The 22,400-nt window shown below is 41.5% G+C and overlaps 1 protein-coding gene across 7 annotated transcripts in view; it reads left to right on the top strand.

Moving 5' to 3' along the window:
• The window catches only part of ptprua (protein tyrosine phosphatase receptor type Ua), a 169,414-nt gene that overhangs the window by 34,804 nt on the left and 112,210 nt on the right, over positions 1 to 22,400 (top strand). For all 7 annotated transcript variants that reach the window (XM_019267019.2, XM_019267015.2, XM_019267014.2 and 4 more), the window contains exon 2: positions 16,852 to 16,980. In XM_019267019.2, the coding sequence (XP_019122564.2) occupies positions 16,852 to 16,980 (129 nt within the window). The remainder of the gene's footprint in view (positions 1 to 16,851; positions 16,981 to 22,400) is intronic.

Genomic DNA, 22,400 nt, shown 5'->3' with positions numbered 1-22,400 from the left:
CAGAGATGAGAGGGGAGACTGAGGCAGAGGAAGAGCTCGGTTGATAAGGCAGATGAAAGGGGGAAAAAAAAGGGAATAAACTGCTCTTGAAGGAAAATGTTAAGATCGGTAATGTGCCTCCATGTGGTGATTAAGAGGACCCAAGGGTGGCACAAGTGGTGGGAGGCCCGGGGGTTAGTTTCTTAGGAGCCAGGATCAAGGCCAGATTGACAGCCTCCACCAATTCCCTTTCACCCCGGCTCATTTCCTCAATGGTTCAGCACTCCTGGCTCCCTCTCCCCCCTCACGAGACACACTTGCAGACACACTCTGCTACACAGAGAGCCATTGGTCATTATCGCCCATGAACGTTCTGCTGGGCTCCAAGGGTCCTTCCTACCAGTCTCCATGCACCAGTGTCTGAGTGTAGACATCTGCTACGTGGCTCCTGTAGTTCCCCGGGGTTTGTCTGATGCTGTTCAGCTCTCACTGGAGGAAAGGAAAAAAACTGGGGTGACATCCTGTTGCTTCAACTCACACACGTTCATGTGTTTAGATAGTTGGTGCATGGACTTATGCGATGTTCAGTCATGTGTTAAAGGTGTCTCTCAGGACCTCTTGAGAAGCCTCTGAAGTGCTCAAGAGGTAGTGATTTTAAAAAAGCCTTTAACTGCTATTACTAAACAGCTATGAGACTGTATAGCATGAACAAGCCAATCAGTCCCACCAGGATTTCGTGGGCCTTTTTTGAGATAGTTGCGGTGTAAATGTCTGATGTTGCATGAGGTTTTCAAAAAAATTGCGGTGAAAGTTGCGGTGCTTTTTACATTTTTGTTGCGATTTTGTTGTGGGAGGAAGTGCAAGTTGTGATAAGTTGCGATTCGACAGTCGTACCGGGGGCGAGTGGGCAGCGAGCACTAAGTCCATGGCCCCGGGAAGCGGCGAGGACCGGGCAGGCGGGCGCCCCCGAGCCTTTCCAAGCCGACCCAGAGCCGGTCGTGACGCACCGCCGTTGAGGAAATGCGCCGGGGAGAGGTCCCACGAGTGGATCCTCCCGCACCTTGCAGCCGTCCCTGACCCGCCGAGTTCAATCCCTCGGGCAGACTGCACGGAAGTTGCGGAAAAATCGCGGTGATTGGTTAAAATTGCAACACCGTCCTGAATTCACAGGGATTCACTGAAGTTGCGTTGAAGTTGCAGATCGCAACATTGCGAATTCCTGGAGGGTCTGGCCAATAGAGCGATGTAGCCAATGCTAATTACTTCGATTTTTGTTGTCTTCTGTTTACAACTTTGAATTATACTCAAGTTTTAATCACCATTTGAAACCAGTGTAGTATCTTTTAATGCAATATTATTGTTTTAATGCTGTAAATAGTGATATTCATAGGTTATTTTTAGTCTGGTTGCAGTTTAGATCTTTGATCATGATTGTGATTAAATATAATAAGGTCGCCCTCCCGTGTCTCTGCCTCTATATACCAAAATATAATATTAGGAGGTTTTAAAATGTTCTGTATATATTCTTCTATTGCTGCCATGTAACTTCACATACTTGTCCATAGTGATCATGTGACTTGCCGACATGTACTGTAGAAACAGAAGGCCCTAATCCCTGAAACATGTAGGCACGTTTTTAACTGCTACTAAAAATCCATGAGATATTAAAGGCTTTTCAAATCACCACCCTCCAGAGCGCCTCAGATTTCTCCGACAATTCAAAGGGAATATGAAATATTAGCACAGTACGAAGTGGAGGCAGCCGCCTACCGTGCGTCAGGCATACCCTGGATCAGGAATATAATATAATTTCACCTTGTGTCATCAGGATAGGGATGAAACCGAGAGAGCAGGCCTGGGGAGTGGACATGATTCAAGAGTGTTTTTATAATCTGACATGTTTAATAAACCACAGCTGTAGTGGTAATCCATCATGATGTATGATTATTTCAACACGCGTTTGTAAGATTGGAGATGAGAAACTACAGGTGGGAGAGGTCAAATAAGTTTGTTTTTAAAAAAAAATATGTTGTCACTTTCCTTGGTATCTGTTTCTTTTCTTTCTTTTTACTTTTACCGGTTGCAGTTTTGAGATACTTCTGCTTCCACCACAACTCAGTGAAGGCAAACTTAGTTTCACCATTCTTTGGTAGAAAGTATTTTAATAAAAATGTTCACATTGCTAACTAGGACTGCACCTTTTTTTGAGATTCAAAGCTTGTATTGGGTTTTTGAATTAAACTTTGAATGTCTGTCATCACGTAAAGAAGTCATCACCTTGAAAAAACAAAAAAAACTCAATCTGAATAGAGTGATTCATCAGATTAAATTAAGTTAAATCAGCTTCATTTAATGATTAGAACTCGTCAGTTTTGTCAACATAAATACAGGCTGATCCAGTAATTGCATACAATTACTTAATGACTTAATTATCTAATGACTTCAGTCATTTTTGTAATCACTGTAATAGAGTTAGAGCTCAAATAGATTTTGACAGTGAAATCAGCATCAGCAGAATATTTTGTTGGATAAAAACGTCAATTTGTTTAAACTAGATTTTGACTTTTGGACTTGAAAACGCTCTGGAGTTATTTGAAATGTTTGAAAAACAATGTTACACAGCCACCACTGGAATATAAACTCAACAAATAGTAGTTAAGCCATTTTTTTAAATTTTTTTTATCTGTACTTGTGCAGAAACACCAGTTTAATAGGAATGAAACAGCCGCCCAGCATTCGGGTGTTCATTTAGAAATCCAATGCCCCCTCCCTGGACAGTTAATCCAACACTGGCATTATCAACACAGGACATCCACACACCACAAAACCTCCTCCACTCCCTACTTGTAATTACCACTCTAAAGCTAATGTGCTTTTTCCCCCAACCGGTAGCTTGATATAATGTTAACACTACACGAGGTGTGAGAGCCACTCTGATCCCCCGTTAAGAGGGTGGATGTTTAATGGGAGGTCACACTCTGCGTTCTGCCCACTGACACAGACAGCCTGAGCAATGGAAGACATATGGACCATTTGGTGCCCCGCATCTTTTACTGCACAACCGGCAAAGGGCTATGTGTTGGCAAGATGCCTACTATCTCACCTTGAAAGGACACGGCATCTCCGAATACACACAGTTTAAGGTTAGCTGTGAGAGAACAGTGTGTTTTTTGTCTTGATCAGCCCTTTTTGTCTTAATGTAATTTAATTAATTAGGTAATGTTTTATTGGAAATATCCTATATTAAAAAGGTCTTTCGGCCAGCTGCTGACTGTGTATCGGGAGTTTAACTGTCCCATGATGGTCCAATTTTTTTTTTATCAACAGTGACAAAAATTTAATTAAGTTTGGGCATAGATTTTTAATGTATTAAATGGATAATGGCTTATGTTTGGAGCCAAAAACATCAGTTTTATGGTCCTAACATAAAGCATGTCCACTCACAAACACATAATTGTTCACATTGACCCCAGAATAAAAGGTGATGCGGTTTGACTCTGTGAACGTGGCTCGATTTTGAAGATCATTTTAAGGTTACATTTTATTTCCTTTCAATTTGGAGCTGTTTGTTCGTGCTGTTACGCGGGGACGTGTGCCGCCGCGTTAAAAAGGCCAGATGCCAAGTGGTGCTAAATGAAGAACAAACTGATGTGTTTGCTCTGCGGCCCAGCCTGGATGCTGCTCCTTGTAAAAAATATTGGCAGCTGTTTGAGAGTGTGAATGTTAAATGAGGATGGGATCTGGGCTGTCGGGGGGAGGGAAGCCCTCAGTGGTCCAGCACTAGTGATGGATGGAGAGCTTTAAAATATTATCTGAACAGCGGCTTAAGTGTCATAATGGATATTACCACCGTCATAAACTTTCATTTCTTGCTTAATGCTCCGGAGACAGTCACATAAGCTTGTGCGCATGCCTGCACATATGCCCGTGGTGATGGGCGCCGCACGCCCGTACACACAGATTGCCATAAACACGAACACACACTCACATGGGCTCTAGTTAACCTCTACAGAGTCCCAGTTGCTCTTTAACTCAGCCCAGATGGCTATGTGGGCCGTGGCACCGGCCTCTATATTGGCTACGATTAATATGCAGCACAAATTCCCAGCCCTTGTAATTCTTTACCCTTGCGTCTTTAAAACTCCTCCCCAGTGACTCGACAGGGCTGCATATCAGATCGGTTCTTCTGTATGACCATGGCTAAGCACCTAATTATCAGCTTATACTACCCCGTGAAGGAGGTTATCATCCGTCGTGGTGGCGGGCGGCGCAGCGTGTCAGAGGGTGCGGGTAGCCAGGGCTGACATTGTCGTTGGGGTTTCTGAGGGCCCTTGCGAAAGTGTCAAGGCCGGCCAGCTGACCACATGAGTGCAAGTTGAGCAGGCCCCCTGGCTGTGGTAATTACAGGCCCTGTCAAAGAGCCTATATCTTAACACACACACTCGCCTCGCCTCCTTGCCTTGTTTTCCGTCGGACGTGTCATGAGTTTCTGTCTATTCCGGGCTCACTTGTTACATGTTGATGCTGCTGTCGCCCGGTGAAAAGCTGTAATCTGTCGAAGCTCCCCGAAAAGTCCTTTTTATAGTGTTGCCTGGACGGGAGCGAGAGAGTCAAACACGTGGACGAATTTAGCCACATTTTGTGAGATTCACATAAATCTGCGACACCTTAAATAAATGGGGAAACTTTTACACATAACACCAAGAATCTCAAGGCCTTTGATACCCAGAGATAATGCATCGCGAGGTCATTAAAGTGCACACCGCACTCATGTGAACCAACATCAAGCAACGTGTTGCTTTTTATGAAAAGATACCAAAGGGTTCAGAAAGCTTTGTGTTTTTTTTCTTCCAACCGTGATACAAATTATAAATATTTTCAATTACACCCTTGTGCTCACTGTTTTCACAGGCAAACATTTTGAGTATTGCTGTTTTTAATTCTTGTTGGAGCCAATGCATGGCTGTAAAACATAGTGGACCCCATAGAGCACCACTGTAGGTTACTATCTATTGATTTCATGTGTGAAAGCTGCTATTTTCACTGGTATAATACTGCTGCAATATACCATCTAGCAAAGATCTTTGTGGTATTACTTTAGGTTTAAAATAGATGCATTTTTAAATTAACATGCACAGCTGGTAAGAAGAGGTGTCTCATTTAAAGCCTCACAGAGACAAGCTATAATGAAGCAGAAGTAGCTCTGTTGTTAGCAAGGCGAGTAAATTACATGTATTTATATATACATACGATACATATATGTATGTAAGACGGGCTAATAGTTATTTTTGTGCTCTGTGCGAAGCACAACACCATGATGAACTCAGCCTCCTCAGATGTACTGGCAGGAACGTTCTTTATCTTTATACTGAGACACATCAGCGGATGCTGTATCACATTCTGATGAAATATTGTGTTATCTGACACCAGTCACTACCATCCTGTTTGAGTGGATTTGACATTTACCAGTTGTAGGATTGGAGTCAGGTCATTGAACCATCACACCTACGACGGCGGGGGTTGGTTTTATTTCCGTCTGACCCTGTGTCGACCTGGAAACATGCACACTTCCTTTATTTCTCTCTCTGACTATGAGAAATCCTGATAGATGTTCTACTCAGATCTTACAGCTCTGACCTTTTGAACCCTGCCCAGCTGTTACTCTGCTGTGAGGCTGCTGTTGTGTTGACTGGTAAACTCCTCTGCTTTCAATCCATTTCACTTCTGCTTATGCAACCTTGCTGCACGTCGTATTGACGACTCTTTCTCTCTGTTCCACCGAATTTACCATTATTCCATAATTGTCACTTGTCAATGTCACGCTGTCCTTTAGCCGACTGAAAGACGTGCATATGCTCAGGCCTGATTGATTTGTTTCTTATTTAGCTCGGCAGTTACAGATGTAGCTTTTTAATAATACAAGGTTTACGATTACTCAAAGGGTAACTGAAAAGAGGCTTTTTGCACATTACAAACACTTTCTACCTCTACTCGCTCTCTTTCTTTCCTTCCTTCCTTTCTTCATAGAAATTGAAGTTACTCCAAATAACTGCAGGCATAATTTCGTCGTGTGCAGGAATTAAGCAGCTCACAAAAAGTCTGCAATTATGTCTACATCTTTGACATTTGGGTAACTTTTTTTTTTTTGTCATAATAATGGATAGCAGTCTCCCAGCTAAGCCTCTTATTACAACGTCTCATTTAAATATATATAGTGCTGCTTACAGTGTGACGCAAAGCCTCTTGCTGCATACCGCTTCCATGTCCAACAGAGTTCTCATGGGTGAAGCTGAATGGTGTAACCTTGTGCTGATATGAAAAAAGAAAAATATGCGTGATGCATCCTCAGCACACGAGTGGAGTGAAAAATAAAGAATTAAAAATTGAGAGCAGAAGACAGAACGGCTTTGAAAAGGAAAGTAAACGATGCCACCGGAAGGAAAGGATCAAGTGTTCCACAGGGCATCTGAATCAAAGCCCTCTCTTCTCTCCACAGCAGAGCGAGAGGGGAGGTGTGAGCTGTAATTAAGCCGAGGCAAACGACAGTGCGACTCTCTCCGAGGAGCGCTGATCTCTTTCAAAAAGCAGCTCTCATCGCCGTGGTTACAGCGCTCTATTATGTGAGTTTAGCATATTGTTTGTGTGTGCAAATGCGGATTTTTTTTAAAGTGCCATTGTGGCAACAGCTGCTTTATTTGGGGGGGGTGGGGGGAGCTCGTGTATTTTGTTAAACTTTCTGACAGTTGGCTCTCAGAGCGGCAGCGTTTGTGCGTGCGCTCGGCGCATTAAACTTAACGACGGCAGCAGGTGGTACTGAAGAGAACTGCAACAAGGTGCTCAAAACATAAATCCTCCAACAACACCTGCATTTTTAGTATATGACCAATAAATTAGATATTGGTGTTCCATACCCAGTATCAAATATATTTCACTCTACTTAAGTAAAAAAGTGAGGTCATGTAGTTTTCATAGATGTTTTATGTACAGGTAGTTGACAGCTTTTCTAATTATTATACAGATAAGAGATTTTCCAATCAAGGTATGTGATCAGTTTTTAAAATATGATGCACTGCTACAGACTAAACTAGAGCCACTATTTGGCAAAAAATATTTTCAAATATGTGATTGTTTAAGATTCTTAGATGGGAGAATGTGCTACTTTCAATCCCCACATTGCAAAGAAGAAAAAAAAAATCATATATGGGCTGTGGACTGTTATTTGGACAAATAAAAGATATTTGGGGACGTCGCCTTGGACTCACAAGGTCTGATGTTCTCTGTTATGAAGGGAACATTTTGGTGACAGATGACAGATTTTTACTTAATAGTGTTGTTACTTATACTTGATTGAAGAATCTGAATATGCCCTTCACCCCTGACCAGCTCAAAGAACTGCAACTAACTCAAATAAAAACAAGGTTTTCAAATACTAAAACACAGAATCCTCTCAGAAATAAGTTTGAATACTTTGCGGTCCAACTTGATAAAAAAATAAAAAAATAAAAATAAAAAACTGAACACTGTTAGCATGCATGGGAAGGTGAGGTAAAGTGTATTGTCTAGCCATGTTTCTTGTTGGGATAAGGGCAGCAGGGAAGCTGTGCAGTCAGAGCCCTGTCTCTGTAATGGAGGTCAGGACCCTGCAGCTGCTTGGAGAACCCAGGGGACGAGCTGCAGGAGCGATGTTGGGGCCCGTGGAGCTCTGAGGACGGAGGAGCAGAGAGACTGTTGCTATCTGAACTTCTGCATCTTGTTGCTTGGTATTCTGGGCACGTTCTCTTCCCTACTTTATTATTCTTGTGTACAATATGTAAAAAAATAAATCAACTTTTACGAATAGCTTATGGTGTGTCCCGTTCTTGTGGCCGACCACCCGCAGTTCCAGGACTGAGTGCATAATGTATTCTGCAGCCAACATGAAGACGAAAGTGGCCAATAAATAAGCATCACTATCAGTCTTGCTGCAGTAGAGTTGTTTCCTCATTTGTGGTTTCACATGACTGAGTTCAGTCTGCTCGGAGCGATTCTGACCGTTTCATTTTTGCTATTTGATTGTATGGAAATCGACATCAAAGCCGCTGGGGGGGAGGTTTGGGTTTGTTGTCGTGACATCACACAATCATGCATTTTGTGTAAATCTATGCACGCCATTACCATAACTGCGACTAACATCAGGGAGATAGATGCCAGGGTATGTTTGAGGCTTCTGTATTTTAGGGATCGGACGTGTTTGAGTTCAGCTCGATCCACACCTTCTCCGTAAATTAACAGGCTTTTAAAGACCGTTCATTCATATGTTGCTTCTAATTAGCAAGAATTTAAGTGTGGAGTTTTCCAAAATGAATAAATCACCAGCAAACGAAGATATAAAGCTTACAACTAATGCATTTAGGTCAGTCCTGACATGAATATTCCTCTGTTGTAGGGGACAAAAAAGACTTGACATAACCACTTAAAGCGGCTTTCCACATGAAGGGAAAAGTGTCTCCTCCAGCACTCTTGATTAAATTTTCATATGTAGCAGTAGTTGAGTGTATCTGTCATTTTCCCCCCCCTATTCTCCATCAGGGAAGAGGGACCAGTGCTGTAATGCAGGTGCTGAAGCGAAACCCTCCATCTTCTTAATTAGTGTGATTTGAGCCTCATCGGACAAGGTCTGTTTTTATTCATCAACCTCTATTCATGCGGCCCTCTCTTCATGACATCTCTAACAATAGCATTAACTGGCTAAGCAGTTCCGATTTTTGAAGCACAGCTTCAGATTGCGGGAGATGGAGCCCTGTAATTGATGTCTCTGTGGATATATGTGGATTAAATGAGAAATGAAAGGAGAGAGCCTGTCCTAATGAAAAGTATCTGCTTTGTCCGCAGTGGGTGCTTTGTGACTCACTTTTTCCACCTAAATAAACTGCTGGCAGAGAATTTATCCGCCGTCTCCTCGCTGACAATGGGTGAAGTATATCTTAGCCAGAACCTTTTCTCTCTGCCGGTATCTATCTTATTTTTTCCATCTGGCTTGCTGGTATATCATGCAGCCACCCCTTTAATCTCGCTGTACACGGACCAGCTCATCTGTGCTGCAGTGTCGGGTCAGTTTAGACTGACACTTCTGGAACAGAACAAAACTGTGGAAACATTGATTTTTCTTCATTTCCCAAAACAGGGAACCGATCTGATTTAAAGCACATTAGGTAATCAATGAACTTCATCAACTTCAAATAGGAACTGTAGCAAATTCTGATCCAGTTCTGTGGTGCAACTAATTCATCTGCATGTATCAACAACCCTACATACCCCCTGCATGTAGACTGTGGTGACTCCATGTTACGGGGCAGTAAACAGCTATTTGTTACTCTCTTAAAGATACAGACGGATTAAGTTAAAGAGCGTCATTGGCCTGGTCTCGGCCAGACCCGGCTACTGGGATTTTGCCGAATTGCAGTTAGGGGACTGGAGCCATTGCGAACCGCTAATGAAACAATTTCACACAAGAGCATTTGCCCTGCGGTGCCAATCTTGCCATATACTCCCAACTTGAGCAAGATAAGTGCACCATGCAGTTAAAGGAAAATAGATAGATAGATAGATAGATAGATAGATAGATAGATAGATAGATAGATAGATAGATAGATAGATAGATAGATAGATAGATGAGACAAAGTTAATCCTCCTTTTAATGGAGACTTATGGTCTAGGTCTGTCTCAGGTTGGGCAGCCTTGTAGCCATTACCAGATCATTTACTCGACATCTTGTAAAGGTCACAAGAGCACAGCAGCTGAGTCCATCAGTCATAACATGCTTGGATATCTCCAGTCAAATCCCCATATCATGATAAATGAGGATAAATGACTGCAGCTGTGGCTCCGCCAACTACGTTTTGATCGATCTCTGCCCACATATACATATATATTTATATACGCAGTGTGTTTACTCATGCAGGTTGCCACGGTCGGCAGCCTCGATCAAATCAACTGATGCATTCTGCAACATGTATGTTTTCATTTAGAGACCGCTGTGTTTTTCAGTTTCACTACTTCAGCATCATACCTCTGATATGCTAATCCAGGCAGTGTGGTTGCACAGGCTTGGGAGAACAGGCTCCAACAATGTGTTGGGTTGAGAACTATCCCTGTGTTCCTGGAACATCATAATAGCCCACCGTAATAGCTCATGATGGTTGCTGCCACTGGACTCCTTTAATCATCCATTTGCATTTCAATACTTGTCCCTTGCCCACTCGTCTGTAGACCTGTCAGCGAAGAGAACCGCAAAGAGAAGTGCCCATGTTGCATTAGCATTTGTGTCTTCGTTAGTCCATCACATGTACCTCATGTACCATTTTTCTTTTAGGGTTCAGTCATTGTCATCAAACATCAGAAAGCTAATCAAATGATTTTTCATCTGTAACACTTTAATTTGTGTTTGTGTCAGACAAACAAAACACAGAAAAGGGAAATATAAATAGATAATCGATTTAATAAAAGAGCAACAAAGAACAGGAAAAAAAAATGAATGAGCACTCTTAAGACATTTATCAATGATGCACAGTTGGTTTAGAAACAGCGTTGCTTTGAAATCTTTCCAACAATCGGAATATCTGTGTGTTTTCAGGAAATCCGTGAATGAACCCCACATCTATTCACTGTTCTTCTGGTTTTTGCTTGAATGCAAAGACTGTGAGCTTAACGAATGACAGTAACGTAGCAATGAGCCAATAGTAGTAGAAAGATAATAAAGAGAACACTAATGAGTAAAAGATCTGGTGTCTGTCTTTCAGAGCTGCTCGGTATAATAATGATCTGAATGCAGTTTCACCACGGAAAGAATAAAATCGCTGAATATTTTTACGGTATGAAGAAGGTCAATTTACAGACTTCAAAATATTGGCTCTCAGTGACTTTGGTCTGAATGCTGCATATTGCTTTTGGTATTGTCAATCAAAATCCTATATTGGAACCCCGCACCCTACCGAGAGTGTTGTTTCTCTTTAATAAAACTTACATACCCTACTCTTTTACCCATTCTTCTTCTTCTTGACCCCGCTGCCTCTCTCGCACTGTTTCCTCTCCTCCTCCTCGGTGACACGTCTGAAAATGCAGTGCTTGTTATTAATGGTCTATGAGGAAGTGGTGTTCTTCTGCTGGCTCACTATTGATGAGCTGTACAGCTGCATCTCTCTCTCTCTTTCTCTCTTTCTGTTTCTCTCTCATCCCCGTCCCTCCCTCCGTAAGTAAACTTGTCAAGGGGTCTGATGCATTGCCTGCACACGCTCAAATGCAAATCACGCAGCGGCGGAGCTTTATCTCAAACCAAACAAGAGAAGCGGCAGAACATCCTGGATCCTCGGTCCCAACAGAGCTGCTGTATCTGAGAAGCTCTGATTAAAGGAGTGCCAGCTGAGCTCTGCTGCTGGTTACACAATATTAGGCAGGTTTGCCTGTGGAATTTGCTTTAATGCACTGGGAAACGGGCTTAACAGATCGAGCTGCCTTATCAGCACAGGATGAGATTTTATTTGGTCAGGTTTCACCCAGTCAAGTTGATGGCTGAAGGAAGAATCTGCATTAAAAATAGAAACTCACACACACACATACAGGAAACCTGAACTTTTCCTTGAAACATCAGAGATTAAAATCATGAAGGAGGAAGTTCAATGCTATCTTTTTTTTTTTTAATGGAGGCTTCAGGAGCATTTACAGTTCATTTTCTTCAGATGAGCAGTGAAGGGGCAATCTTTCAGACTGGCAGCCATCCATACTTGGATTTATATCCGTGAGACTCAGTCGCCACTCTGTAATCACTGTTATTCTTGTAAAAGTAATAGCGAAGGAGTGTCCTTGTTAAATCTGTATATAGATGATTTAAGCCCATCTGAGAACGCCACCGGATCAGTGTGATCAATAGAAACCTGTCCTCATCCCAGACGTCTTTGATTACCTCTTAGTGTTTTATACTTTACAGCCTTTGTAAGCAGAGAAATATATTGTTTTCCACAAATCCCCTTGTTATACACTATCTGTGATTTGTTTTCATTATCCCCACCCCTCTTTGGCTTTGCTCTTCCCTCTCTCCTTCTTCACTTTGAGAGCTCTTCACCCGGCCCACGCTTTCTGTCTCACCCCCCTCTAATTTATTTCTCCCTCTCCAGGATAAATGCTCTGCAAGAGGCTTGTGTTTTCCTCCCTCTCCATCACAACATATTTATGATGTGCCCGCTGTGCGGACTATTAGTCAGGGTCGCGGTATCCACTGTAGAAGAAGGCTGGGTTGGATAGTCGTACCTGGGGTCCATCACAAGCACTTCAAGCTGGTCTACACCTTCTCCCATTAATCTCCCTCCAGGGCCTCTTCTGGCTGCCTTGCAGCCACTTTGTGAGGCAGAGTTATGCTCTTTGTGCGACTTCCTGACTTTGATACTACACAAACACAGCTAATAGGATTCAATTAACTCCTTCTATGGACACTAAAGGGTTTTATACTCCTGACTGGTTTCGAAAGGCATCTGTCAAAGGGGCTGGTGCACACATCCAAGGGTTGGTTTTTAAGATTTTTGCCTTTACCACAATACAGTAAAACTGCAAAATATTCAGTTTGATTCTGGCTTATTGCATGTCATACCTCATGTCCTATCCTCATGGTTTCTTTCAGTCTCCACACTAAACTGGCAAATGAATGTAAAAAGCCAGAAAAGTAATTCAAAAAAAGCTCTACCAACCCTTTAATTGCTTGAATCCAAGGCAAATCAGGCTTTTTAATCATTTATTGAAATCTATCTTTTATGCTTTTGCTCATAGTAACTTGTTCTAAGGCTATTGTAGTGTAATGGCTGCTGAAAATACTGATATCAAGTATATTTAAGACAGTGGTCATATGTTTATATTTTTTATATTTAAAAAAAACAGAAATGAATTGATTGAAGTATTGAATGTGTATCAACCAGCCTGATATTTTATTCTTGTGCGCTCTATTGTTGTCCAAAGACTACAAGAGTGGGCTTGAGATTTGTTTCCAATGAGGTTTATAGTGCTCTAGAATGATGTCATCCTTTTCGTTTAAGCTTTTTAAGTAAAAAGAAAGTAAAAAAAAAAAAGACTAATATTGTGTTTTCCCTTCAGAGTTCTGACATTTCGTGGGGAAGCCTCTGAAGCAGTATTTAGACTGTCACTGAAAGCCGTATTAATGAGATTCTTAGCTGCCTCTTGCAGGCCACAAAGGATTACTCTGTACAGAAGTCTCTTTTTAAAATTAGTAATGAGAAAAAATATTTTATTGCTTGCTTATGTGGAGGATTTTGGGTCAAACCCATAAAGTGACTTGGATATGAACCTCTGGAATTGAATATGGATAGCACAAGTTTTATGTACTCCACTGTACAGTAGGAAAGTACGAGTTAGGTGAGACTCACTTTAACTTCTCACTAAATAATATTTTCTTTGCCAAGTACAAGAGAGAGTTGAGACGGGAGGACAAGCCAAACATAGATAACGCATTCCAGGCATGGTATCTAACGACAAGCTCGGGGCTTGTTCAGCAAATTACCTCTCCTACCTTTCAAAGAGAGGCGCGCCTCGTTCTTGCACATTTATTTATTTCTCTCTCTTTGTTCTCTTCCTGAAAAGCCTGTCAGCTGTGACAGCAGCTCACTAAAGTTATCTCGGGCGACGCCGTCCGTGTCTCTAGGTGTTATTGCTGCTCTGCGTGGCAACGCGTTGCTCGGGGACTGTGCCGAACGGCGCCGCACTATCGCGTCTGATAAGCAATTAGCATTCTCAAAGCTGCTTTCTCTCACATTCAAGTTATTATTATGTGGAAATTTGAGCAATCTTAGGTCCCACGTTGGCCAGATTCCCCGTTGCTGTGAAGAAAACGAATAATTCATTCCCACAGTCGTTAGAGCTTTAGCCTGTGTGACATTGATGGATTCATTATAATTTCATTCATTTTTAAGTAAGCATCCAAAAACAGCAAAACAACCTCCGCTAACGACACACACACACTTCCTGTGTGCATATTCGAAGAAATGCACGCGCACACACGCAAGTAGGAATTCAGACGAATGCATGTGGCTTTTCTAATTACATGGGCTTGCCCTCCTGCTGCCAGAGAAGCTCATTTGGGCACCGAGAGGAACGTGTGCGCTAAAAGCAAAGGAGGTTTGGGAAGGATGAGTCTTAATGAGGGGAATCAGTGGAACGTGTCTGATGGTGACATTTCTTCCCCGGAACTAGAGGGCTCTCGATGAAAGGCAGGCCTTCACCGCGGGGCCTGCTCCACCACTCAGCCCTCTCATCCTCACATAACCGGGCATGGCGCAGCACAACAAGCAGCTCCTCACACAGGAGGCAATTAAAACTCTGATCTGCTTACACACCCGGAAACACTCGGTTGGCTGCAGGCGTGAGGGGAAGAGGGTCGGGGCGGTGGGGACGTTCACTGGAGGCGGGGTGATGATATTTGTTTGTCAGCAGTTAATGGTGAAACGCCGTGGTCCAGATTTAGCAGTCTTAGTAGTTTATTGCAAGATGCACTATTTCTGCAGATAAAACTTATACATTAATAAAGAAAACATATGGCGCCTCAGAACAAAACACAAAAAGCAACATTGGGGGGAGTAGGCCAAACGGGATACTATTAAGTAGAAGCTGGCACTGAGTCAGAATAGCTCTTTAACACCAGCAGCACTGCTGCCAGGCCTTAATATGATCTGTTAGTGAAGAGGGTCCTGGGTGTATATAGGGGGTTTAGGGCATTTGGAGTCAGATATACAGTCAAACTCTGCAAAAGCAGCGAAAGCAAAAGGACACACACTCATTTCCAGCTCTGCATTCTCGGTCTGAGATGCCACTAGAGTGGCTTTGCATGATTCACAAAACATCCTTATGTATTTTATTCAAGCAAGCCCGTCAGTTGAACCTATACAAGGCGTCTCTTTGAACTTTCTTCTGATTGGCAAACTTTGCAGAGGCCTGCCAACGAGCCGCATCCAGCGCTGCACCACTGAACCCCTGCCATTATGCTCAATGGCATGATAGATTCAGCAGCTTTGTTTTGGACAATACCGATATGGGGCAATGAATTTAATTAATTTACTGTTTATCAGACCACAAATGAGACTATCAAGAATTCGGTCGGAAAAAAACTATTGATGCTGCTGGAGCATAGTGTTTCTGGGGACTGGGCCTCACTGCCTACTGTACAAAGACACACAACTAGGTTTTGGGATTGTGGAATGTGGTGACTGCCTTAAATAGATCCAATTGGGTAATAAAAATTAGTTTTGAGACAGTCTGTAAACAAGAAAACAGTTCAGTCCGATAAGTTCTTATACCCATTTTGAAGGCAAAATAGAAAACACACAACCTGAGCAAGTGTACAGTGTGTCAAAGTTGAACTAGCAAACTTTAAGCTGTTGTGGATGTTTACAAAAGACAATTTGGATTGCAATCGTACTGTTAGTCTTTGCTCTGGATTCCAAGAGATTTGCTAAAAAACATGTTGTTGTTGTCTGACTGCTGGATGGTTATTGTTTTGCGATATTGGCATGTTCCAAGACGGTGGTTCCCAATCTCTGCCTTTTTGCAAGCACCTCCTTCATAATTTAACTGATACTGGCATGTTTGATTGATGAGCATTGCCCGTTTTGCATTTTGTGTCTGTTTAAACCATGTTCATGTTTTTTGAATGCTTGTTTTTCTGCTTTCTGAATAAATCTTGTAAACCTGAATCTTGATATCCTCGCTGTATAAGAGCTTGAGCTCTGTTTTCTTTATAACTTCCAAATTAATCAGGGTTCAAAGAGTTTTTTTTTCAAAGCAGACGTTTTGACTTGTATTAGGAAAGTCACAGATGGGATCAATAACATTAATGATCCGCTGGTCCAACAATGCAATTAGTGATATGAGTTGCATCTGTTGATATATTTTAAAAATGTTTTCTACCTCGAGGTCTGAGCAATAATTGGTTGTTTTTAGTAGTTAACCAATTAGCCGACCCACAGAAACGTAACCAAGAATTTTGAGAATCGATTCATTTTTGTTTGGACTGATATTTGTACAAGACAAGAAATTTTAAATGAGTTCTGGAAAACTGCGATGGGTACTCATCACCACATGTGACATTTTAGAAACAGATTGATACATTAGTCAAAATTTCAAAAGATTAACCAGTGAAGAAAATGATGGATGAAGTCAAGGACATCCATGCATGACCATAAATTGGTTTTCCAAAAATCCAGACTTTTTATTTTATTTATTTTTAAAAAAAATCTGTAGTGGACCTGTGTTTTCTGACCAATTAAACAAGAACACACAATTTTAGCCCCCCTACTTTGACAAGCTGGTGGCCTTAAAAGCCTGTGGTTGTGTGATAATGGCAGAATAGTGAATGTAACCATTAGAGGCTAGACATGGTTGAGTCACCTTTGCCGTCTAAGAGCCAGGCTGTTGTTGTCCTCTACCAGCTGAAGAACCCCCCCATCCCCTCACTGCTCTGGTACTGCTGCCTATTATTTCTGGCAATCTGGATGACCTATTGCTGCTGTGTCATTTTCACAGCACAGGGCTAATTGCACCAAATGGTGGTAGATTTTTGAGGGAATGGATGGCATAGGCAGTACATGCTGACCGCCTGGTGCCAACCATTAGCTGTAATTTAGCTTATAGCTGCAAAGATTTTCCAGTAGTTGACGTATTAACACACATACACACACACACACACACACACACACACACAGTGAGCCTGTGGTGATGTAACTTAGCAATAATTTCACAATTTCTCTTCCTTCACCAGTTTTCTCCTGGTAGGATACTACTAATAGCTACAAGATCTATAGTTCTTCACTTAAAGCACATTTTGCTTTTTTCTTGTTGCAGCTGGCTGTACCTTTGATGAGGACTCTGACCCTGGCCTGTGCGAGTACCGACAAGGCCAAGATGATGACTTTGACTGGCAGCTCATCAGGACCTACAATTGGCCACACCCAACCCCGGATCTTCTACGAGGTACAATTCATGTGTCACAGTTAAGAATATACCACCTTGGTGGTCTTATAACTTGACATCCAACTTCAGACTTCAGAGTACATATCTTTTTCTTTTTTATGTATCTTTTTGTTGGTACATTTTGGGTGCTAATCCAGGTCAAAAATGACAAAAGGTCCCTCCAAAATACCATGAATGTCCCATGAGGACACCATCAAAGATTTCATACTATTATTCTTTATCAAAATCTTTTGACGTTTGGAGATTTCTGTTGCATGGCAAGCACTTTTCTAAAAATAGCTTAGACTTATTGTCAACATGCAGAAAACCATACATCCTCTGAGTGCCCCACATCTCTAGTTTGAGGTCGTACTGTTTCATGAAGTTGTGATCATCCCAGGGGCCACAACACGTAATTTTATACAGTGAGGTCAAGTTCAAGAAATGGTCTCACTACAAAGAGAAGGCTAGTTTGGGGACTAACACCATCCCAAATAAATGCTATTGAGCTCAATGAATCCGCAAGAGTCTCAGCTTTCCAGTTATACCCAATTTATGCAATTCCAGTACTGTTTAGGGACCTCAGTATGGAGAAATATTCAAATACCCAAGACAAAAATAACTATATCATATACTGTATGCAAGAAACTACATGGGATTAGCATAAAGTGTGCATGTCTGTAAAAGCCTCATGGGTACCCATAAAACCCATATATTGATCTCTTGAGATGAACGTAAGTAAGTTGGCACTACATTTTTAAAAGCCCCTGAAAGACAATAATTATGTTGAGGACGTCGGTGGACATTTGGATGTTAAAATGTGCAAGCACGGCCAATCACAGTGGTCACTCTTATCTCCTTTAATAGCAGCAAACTGTCAACCATGATGTATTTGCAGTTCATTAGTGGGGTGAAGACATACAATGTTGTAAATACATATTGACAGCAGCCTTCACTTTTAGAGTTTGTGGTTGATTTTCTTTCTATAATCACTCTAAATAGTATTCTCTCTCTGTCCAACCACCGCAGTCCAGAGGAAATAAGTTGATTTTGATAGACTCTGTCTTCAGTTATTGAAATGTAAAGCACGAGGTGCAACAATGAGTGGTGCGGTGAGTGCTTTGAAGCCTTTTTTTGTCCTGGGTTTTGCTTCTCGGGCTACATACAATGTACCCTACCTTGTTGGTTGAGGTTGGAGCATGATGCAACTTTAGAGGAAGACTCTAGACACAGCCTTCGCCTTCTATGAATGCACAAATCTGTACATACACTGTATAGATATATACAACATCACTTCTAAAAACTTTCTGGTTGCCTGGCCTTCAACAAACTAACCACTTTGTGCCATACGTCAGCACACATAAAGAGCCCTTAGGCTCATGAGGTATATGTACTAATGGAACAGGAAATATTACCAAGGGAACATGCGTGGGTAGTAACCACATAAACCCACGGTCTTAGCAGGTTTCCTTCTGCAGGTATTTAGGAATATATATTTTGTAAAAAAAACACCCAAAAAACAAACCAGAGACACTCCAAGTGTCTGAATATATTTATCTAGTCTAGAAATAAGTTATAAATAAACAATGCTGTTTTTTTTGTACGAAAACACATCACAGAATAACCCAGCAGTCTACTATAAGACGGGCTTGCCGCAGCTTTTATGTGCTATGCTGTTTTCAGATGGTTCATTATGTGAGCTCAGTGGATGTTCAAAATAAAATAATGACACATTTAATGAAAACAAATTCACTGCAAACTGGCTAGGACTTGCTCGTGCAAAATTCTGTCAATTACTACAGACAGTAAACTGCGAGTCCAAACATCACGTCCAAAATAATTTCAGTGAAAGCAAGGCAAGATAATTGTGTGGTCGTTAATGGGGAGGGGTCCAAAGAAAAGAGCTACGGTACTTCATTATTAATGTCAGCGTTGCTTTGAAAAGTAAGATTTTGAGAAAATGTATAAAGCCAGCCGAACCTCTGCAGTATGAATGATTTTTAATAGGAGTGTATTCTGCTAATAACAAATCTTTTTTAATTTAGATTATCCCCGACAAAGATCACTTCACAGGCATGTACTCTAGTCCAGAAAATTAATTCCCAGTATCCTATCATAAAATGACCATCTTTGATATTGTCACTCTGCTCAAAGTTAGTTTTTAATAGACAACAAGAAGATAAAGAAGACTGAGAACTTTAAACATATCACAGGAGAAATGATAAGGAGGAGGATAGTGTTTGGCACAGATTTGGATCTGTCCATTAGACCCTGTTCAGATTCAGAAACTTGTATCAAGAGTTATCCAGATTCTGTCTCAAACCTGCTGGGACTGATCGCAGTCCACCTCCCCCTCGCCTAGCATCACAATGCATCTCAGACACCTCTCCAGAGATGCTCTCTGCGATCGGATTTTGCCTCCTGACTTGCTTTTGATTTATAAGCAGTAAGCTCTTGACTGCTGCGGAACAGAAAAAAAAAAAAAAAACACATTTGGCCATGCAGCTGGAGCAGAAAGTCACAGGATATGTTGCCTCGGGGAGGCTATGAACTTCATCACCTTGTGCCAAGTTGTTTGGCAAATACGCAGTGTTTTGGGGGCTATGTTTTGTTGTATGCACAATATAAAGTTGACTATGTGGTCCTCCAATGCATAGCAGGTGGTGTTCTAAAGTGAATTACAGGTGTTTCTATAGCCCATATTAGAAACACCTCTCAGTGTAATGCAGTCCAGTTCAACACCAGTGCATACTACAACCTCAATAATAAACATGAACTGTAATTATTACCTCTCTGACAGTGTCATAGACATGCAGCAGAACATTCGATTACTTAGACCATGGAGCCTTTCTGTCTGTCTCTGTAGTCTAAACTCAGAACTGAACCACTTGACCCAATGATGAACAACTTTATTTGTTTGTGGCTTTGTTGAGCAGACAGTCATATCACATCTTAAAGCTGCACTAATCAATATTTTTACATTAACATTGGATCCGATGACTTTGTGTAATGTATTCCAAAAAAAAGAGAGAAAAAGACAGAATTATAAACCCAACTCTGCAGTTCCCTTTCGGCACTTTAGAGATTATTTAGTCTGTTTTAGCTCATTGTTTTAGTTTTGTGACTGTATCTAGAACATAGTGGAACAAATTGTGAATAAGACTATAGATGCTAACGTGTTATATGTGTCTTTTTAAACTTTTTTTTTTTAGCAGATTTCTTTAGAACAGGAAAAGAAATAGGGTCAGCTGTTTTGATTGATGGCAGTTTATATATTTATAGTGATCCCACTTTGATCTTTAATTTACTGTGAAGATTTTTTGATTTTCAAACCTAAAAAATAAAAGAGTAAGAGACAGAATCCTGTCAAATTGGCGGTCTGTGGTCTAATTTGCATTTGTTGTGGAGGTCCTTGACAGAAGTTTGACAACCCTGTTATATGATATGACAATCCATATATTTGAATTGTTGAATTCAGGCAATATTTGGCACTTTTGTCTAAAAAAAAAAAAAGACTGAAGCAATAAGTAAAATAAAACTCATTTTTCCAGCTTTTGCGATACATTATGCTACTGACCAGTCTCTAGTAAGTGTAGTAAATATAGAAAATGACGCAACAAATACTTCAAACAAGATCACCTGGGTAAAACCAAAGAAGAAGAAGCTGTCAAATAATGATGAGACATGCTGACTCGCAGTAAAATCTGGCTATTCCCAGCAGTAATCACAGCAGTCACTCACTCATATGTCCTAAAGAAAGTCTGATCATGCTTGATTTCCCCCCTGGTTGACCGCTGATGGATGTTGAAATGGACTTACAGCCGACGTCTGCGCTCTCACCAGGTTTCCTCAGTGATTTATGCCAAACAATCTTATTACGTTCCAATCATCAACCTACTGACAGCTTGTTTTCCCACATCCGATCTCTTGCTGCTTTTTCTATTTAGGTTTGCCATCACGCGTCCACACAGGTGGCCCGCATCCAATCTGACATTTTACATGTATGTTTATTTAAAATAGAGCTGTTTAAGGGAATGGTGTGCAGACGTATGTCTGACAGGAAAATCAAAATGAGGATGGGTGCTGGTTATAGGCTGCTGGCTTGGGTAAATTGCTGCAATTTGTGGAAGGAGCAGACAGATGTCCGGGATTTCATAATTCATTCACAGTTATCAAGTGCTTGTTCCGCTGTTCCAGGCACAGCTCCCCCGGGGCGGGCACGGCATGCTATGGAACTCCATGGGATTGGAGGAGACTAGCATGGGTCATTGCTGATTACACTTCCTGGTGTTCCTCGGGGGGCCTGGCAATGGCACAAAGGCCGCTCTTCATCTTATTTTAATCCATTAGAGAAGGTCAATTTCAGCCGGGATGAGCACATGCTCGGGTGACTTGGATGTTTCTCTCTGATGCTGCCGGATAAGATGTGAGGATCTGATATGTAGCTGTGTGAGATCTCATCATCAGAGGGACCTGTTGTGAGCCCTCCTTATAGGGGTCATACATAAACCATAGGGTGTGTTAGAGACTAGTAGCAAGTGCTACACTGACATCTCCTCCTCCATATGTCTCACCATTAATCCTAATAACATGGTCTTTTTCTTCTAAATATTGAATAACCCTTGTTTAATATAGATATACAGTATATGCCTGAAATACAAACACACACACACAAGGGGCTCATAGACATACAATACCCTGGGAGCAGTTAGGGGTTCAGTACCTTGCTAAAGGCCACCTCAGCAGTGCCCAGGAGGTGAACTGGCACCTTTCCAGCTTACCAGTCTATCCTCCATACTTTGGTCCATGCTGGACTTGAACAGGCCTCCCTGCAGCCACCCTTCCAGGCCAAAACCCTACGGACTGAGCTATACTGCTGCCCCCATGAAAGCAAGCAAAAAAACAAACAGATTATTTTAGTACATCTATGAATTTTTAAGCTCAACAAAAACTTGGAACATAGATGCTCATCTGTACTGGATTAAGTCTAGTGAGGTGAATGTCATCTGCCTGTTAAGCTTCCATGTGTATTTGCCCTAATTTAACATTGTTTATATGTATTACAGGGACATCTAATTGATTTGCTGTCAAGCTGTAAGTGAACATGCTGACTGCTGAGTGGAAATATTACTTCAGTCAGCTTTATCTATTATGTTTTCACACAGCAATGAAAACAGATCTATCCTACCCTATGGCTTATCCTGCAGCTCAGGAAGAATATGCAAGGTCAGAGTTTTCTAAGAGGATCTCTGAAGTAACGTTGCAAGTATATGCTTTACCTCGAGTTTTTCCAAAGGCTTTAAATTCTTTCAGAGACGCTAAAGAGACTGCGATTGAGACAACAGCTTAGTTTATTGGGCACTAGCAGCTCAATAGTATTGATTTGTGCCCACCAGCCAGTAGAATACCAATGACATGAAACATTGCAGCCAAAAAGGAAC

Source organism: Larimichthys crocea, chromosome XIII, assembly GCF_000972845.2.
Source record: "Larimichthys crocea isolate SSNF chromosome XIII, L_crocea_2.0, whole genome shotgun sequence".
Taxonomy (NCBI): domain Eukaryota; kingdom Metazoa; phylum Chordata; class Actinopteri; family Sciaenidae; genus Larimichthys; species Larimichthys crocea.
Note: the sequence above shows the minus strand (reverse complement) of the source record. Positions and strands in the feature narration are given on the sequence as shown.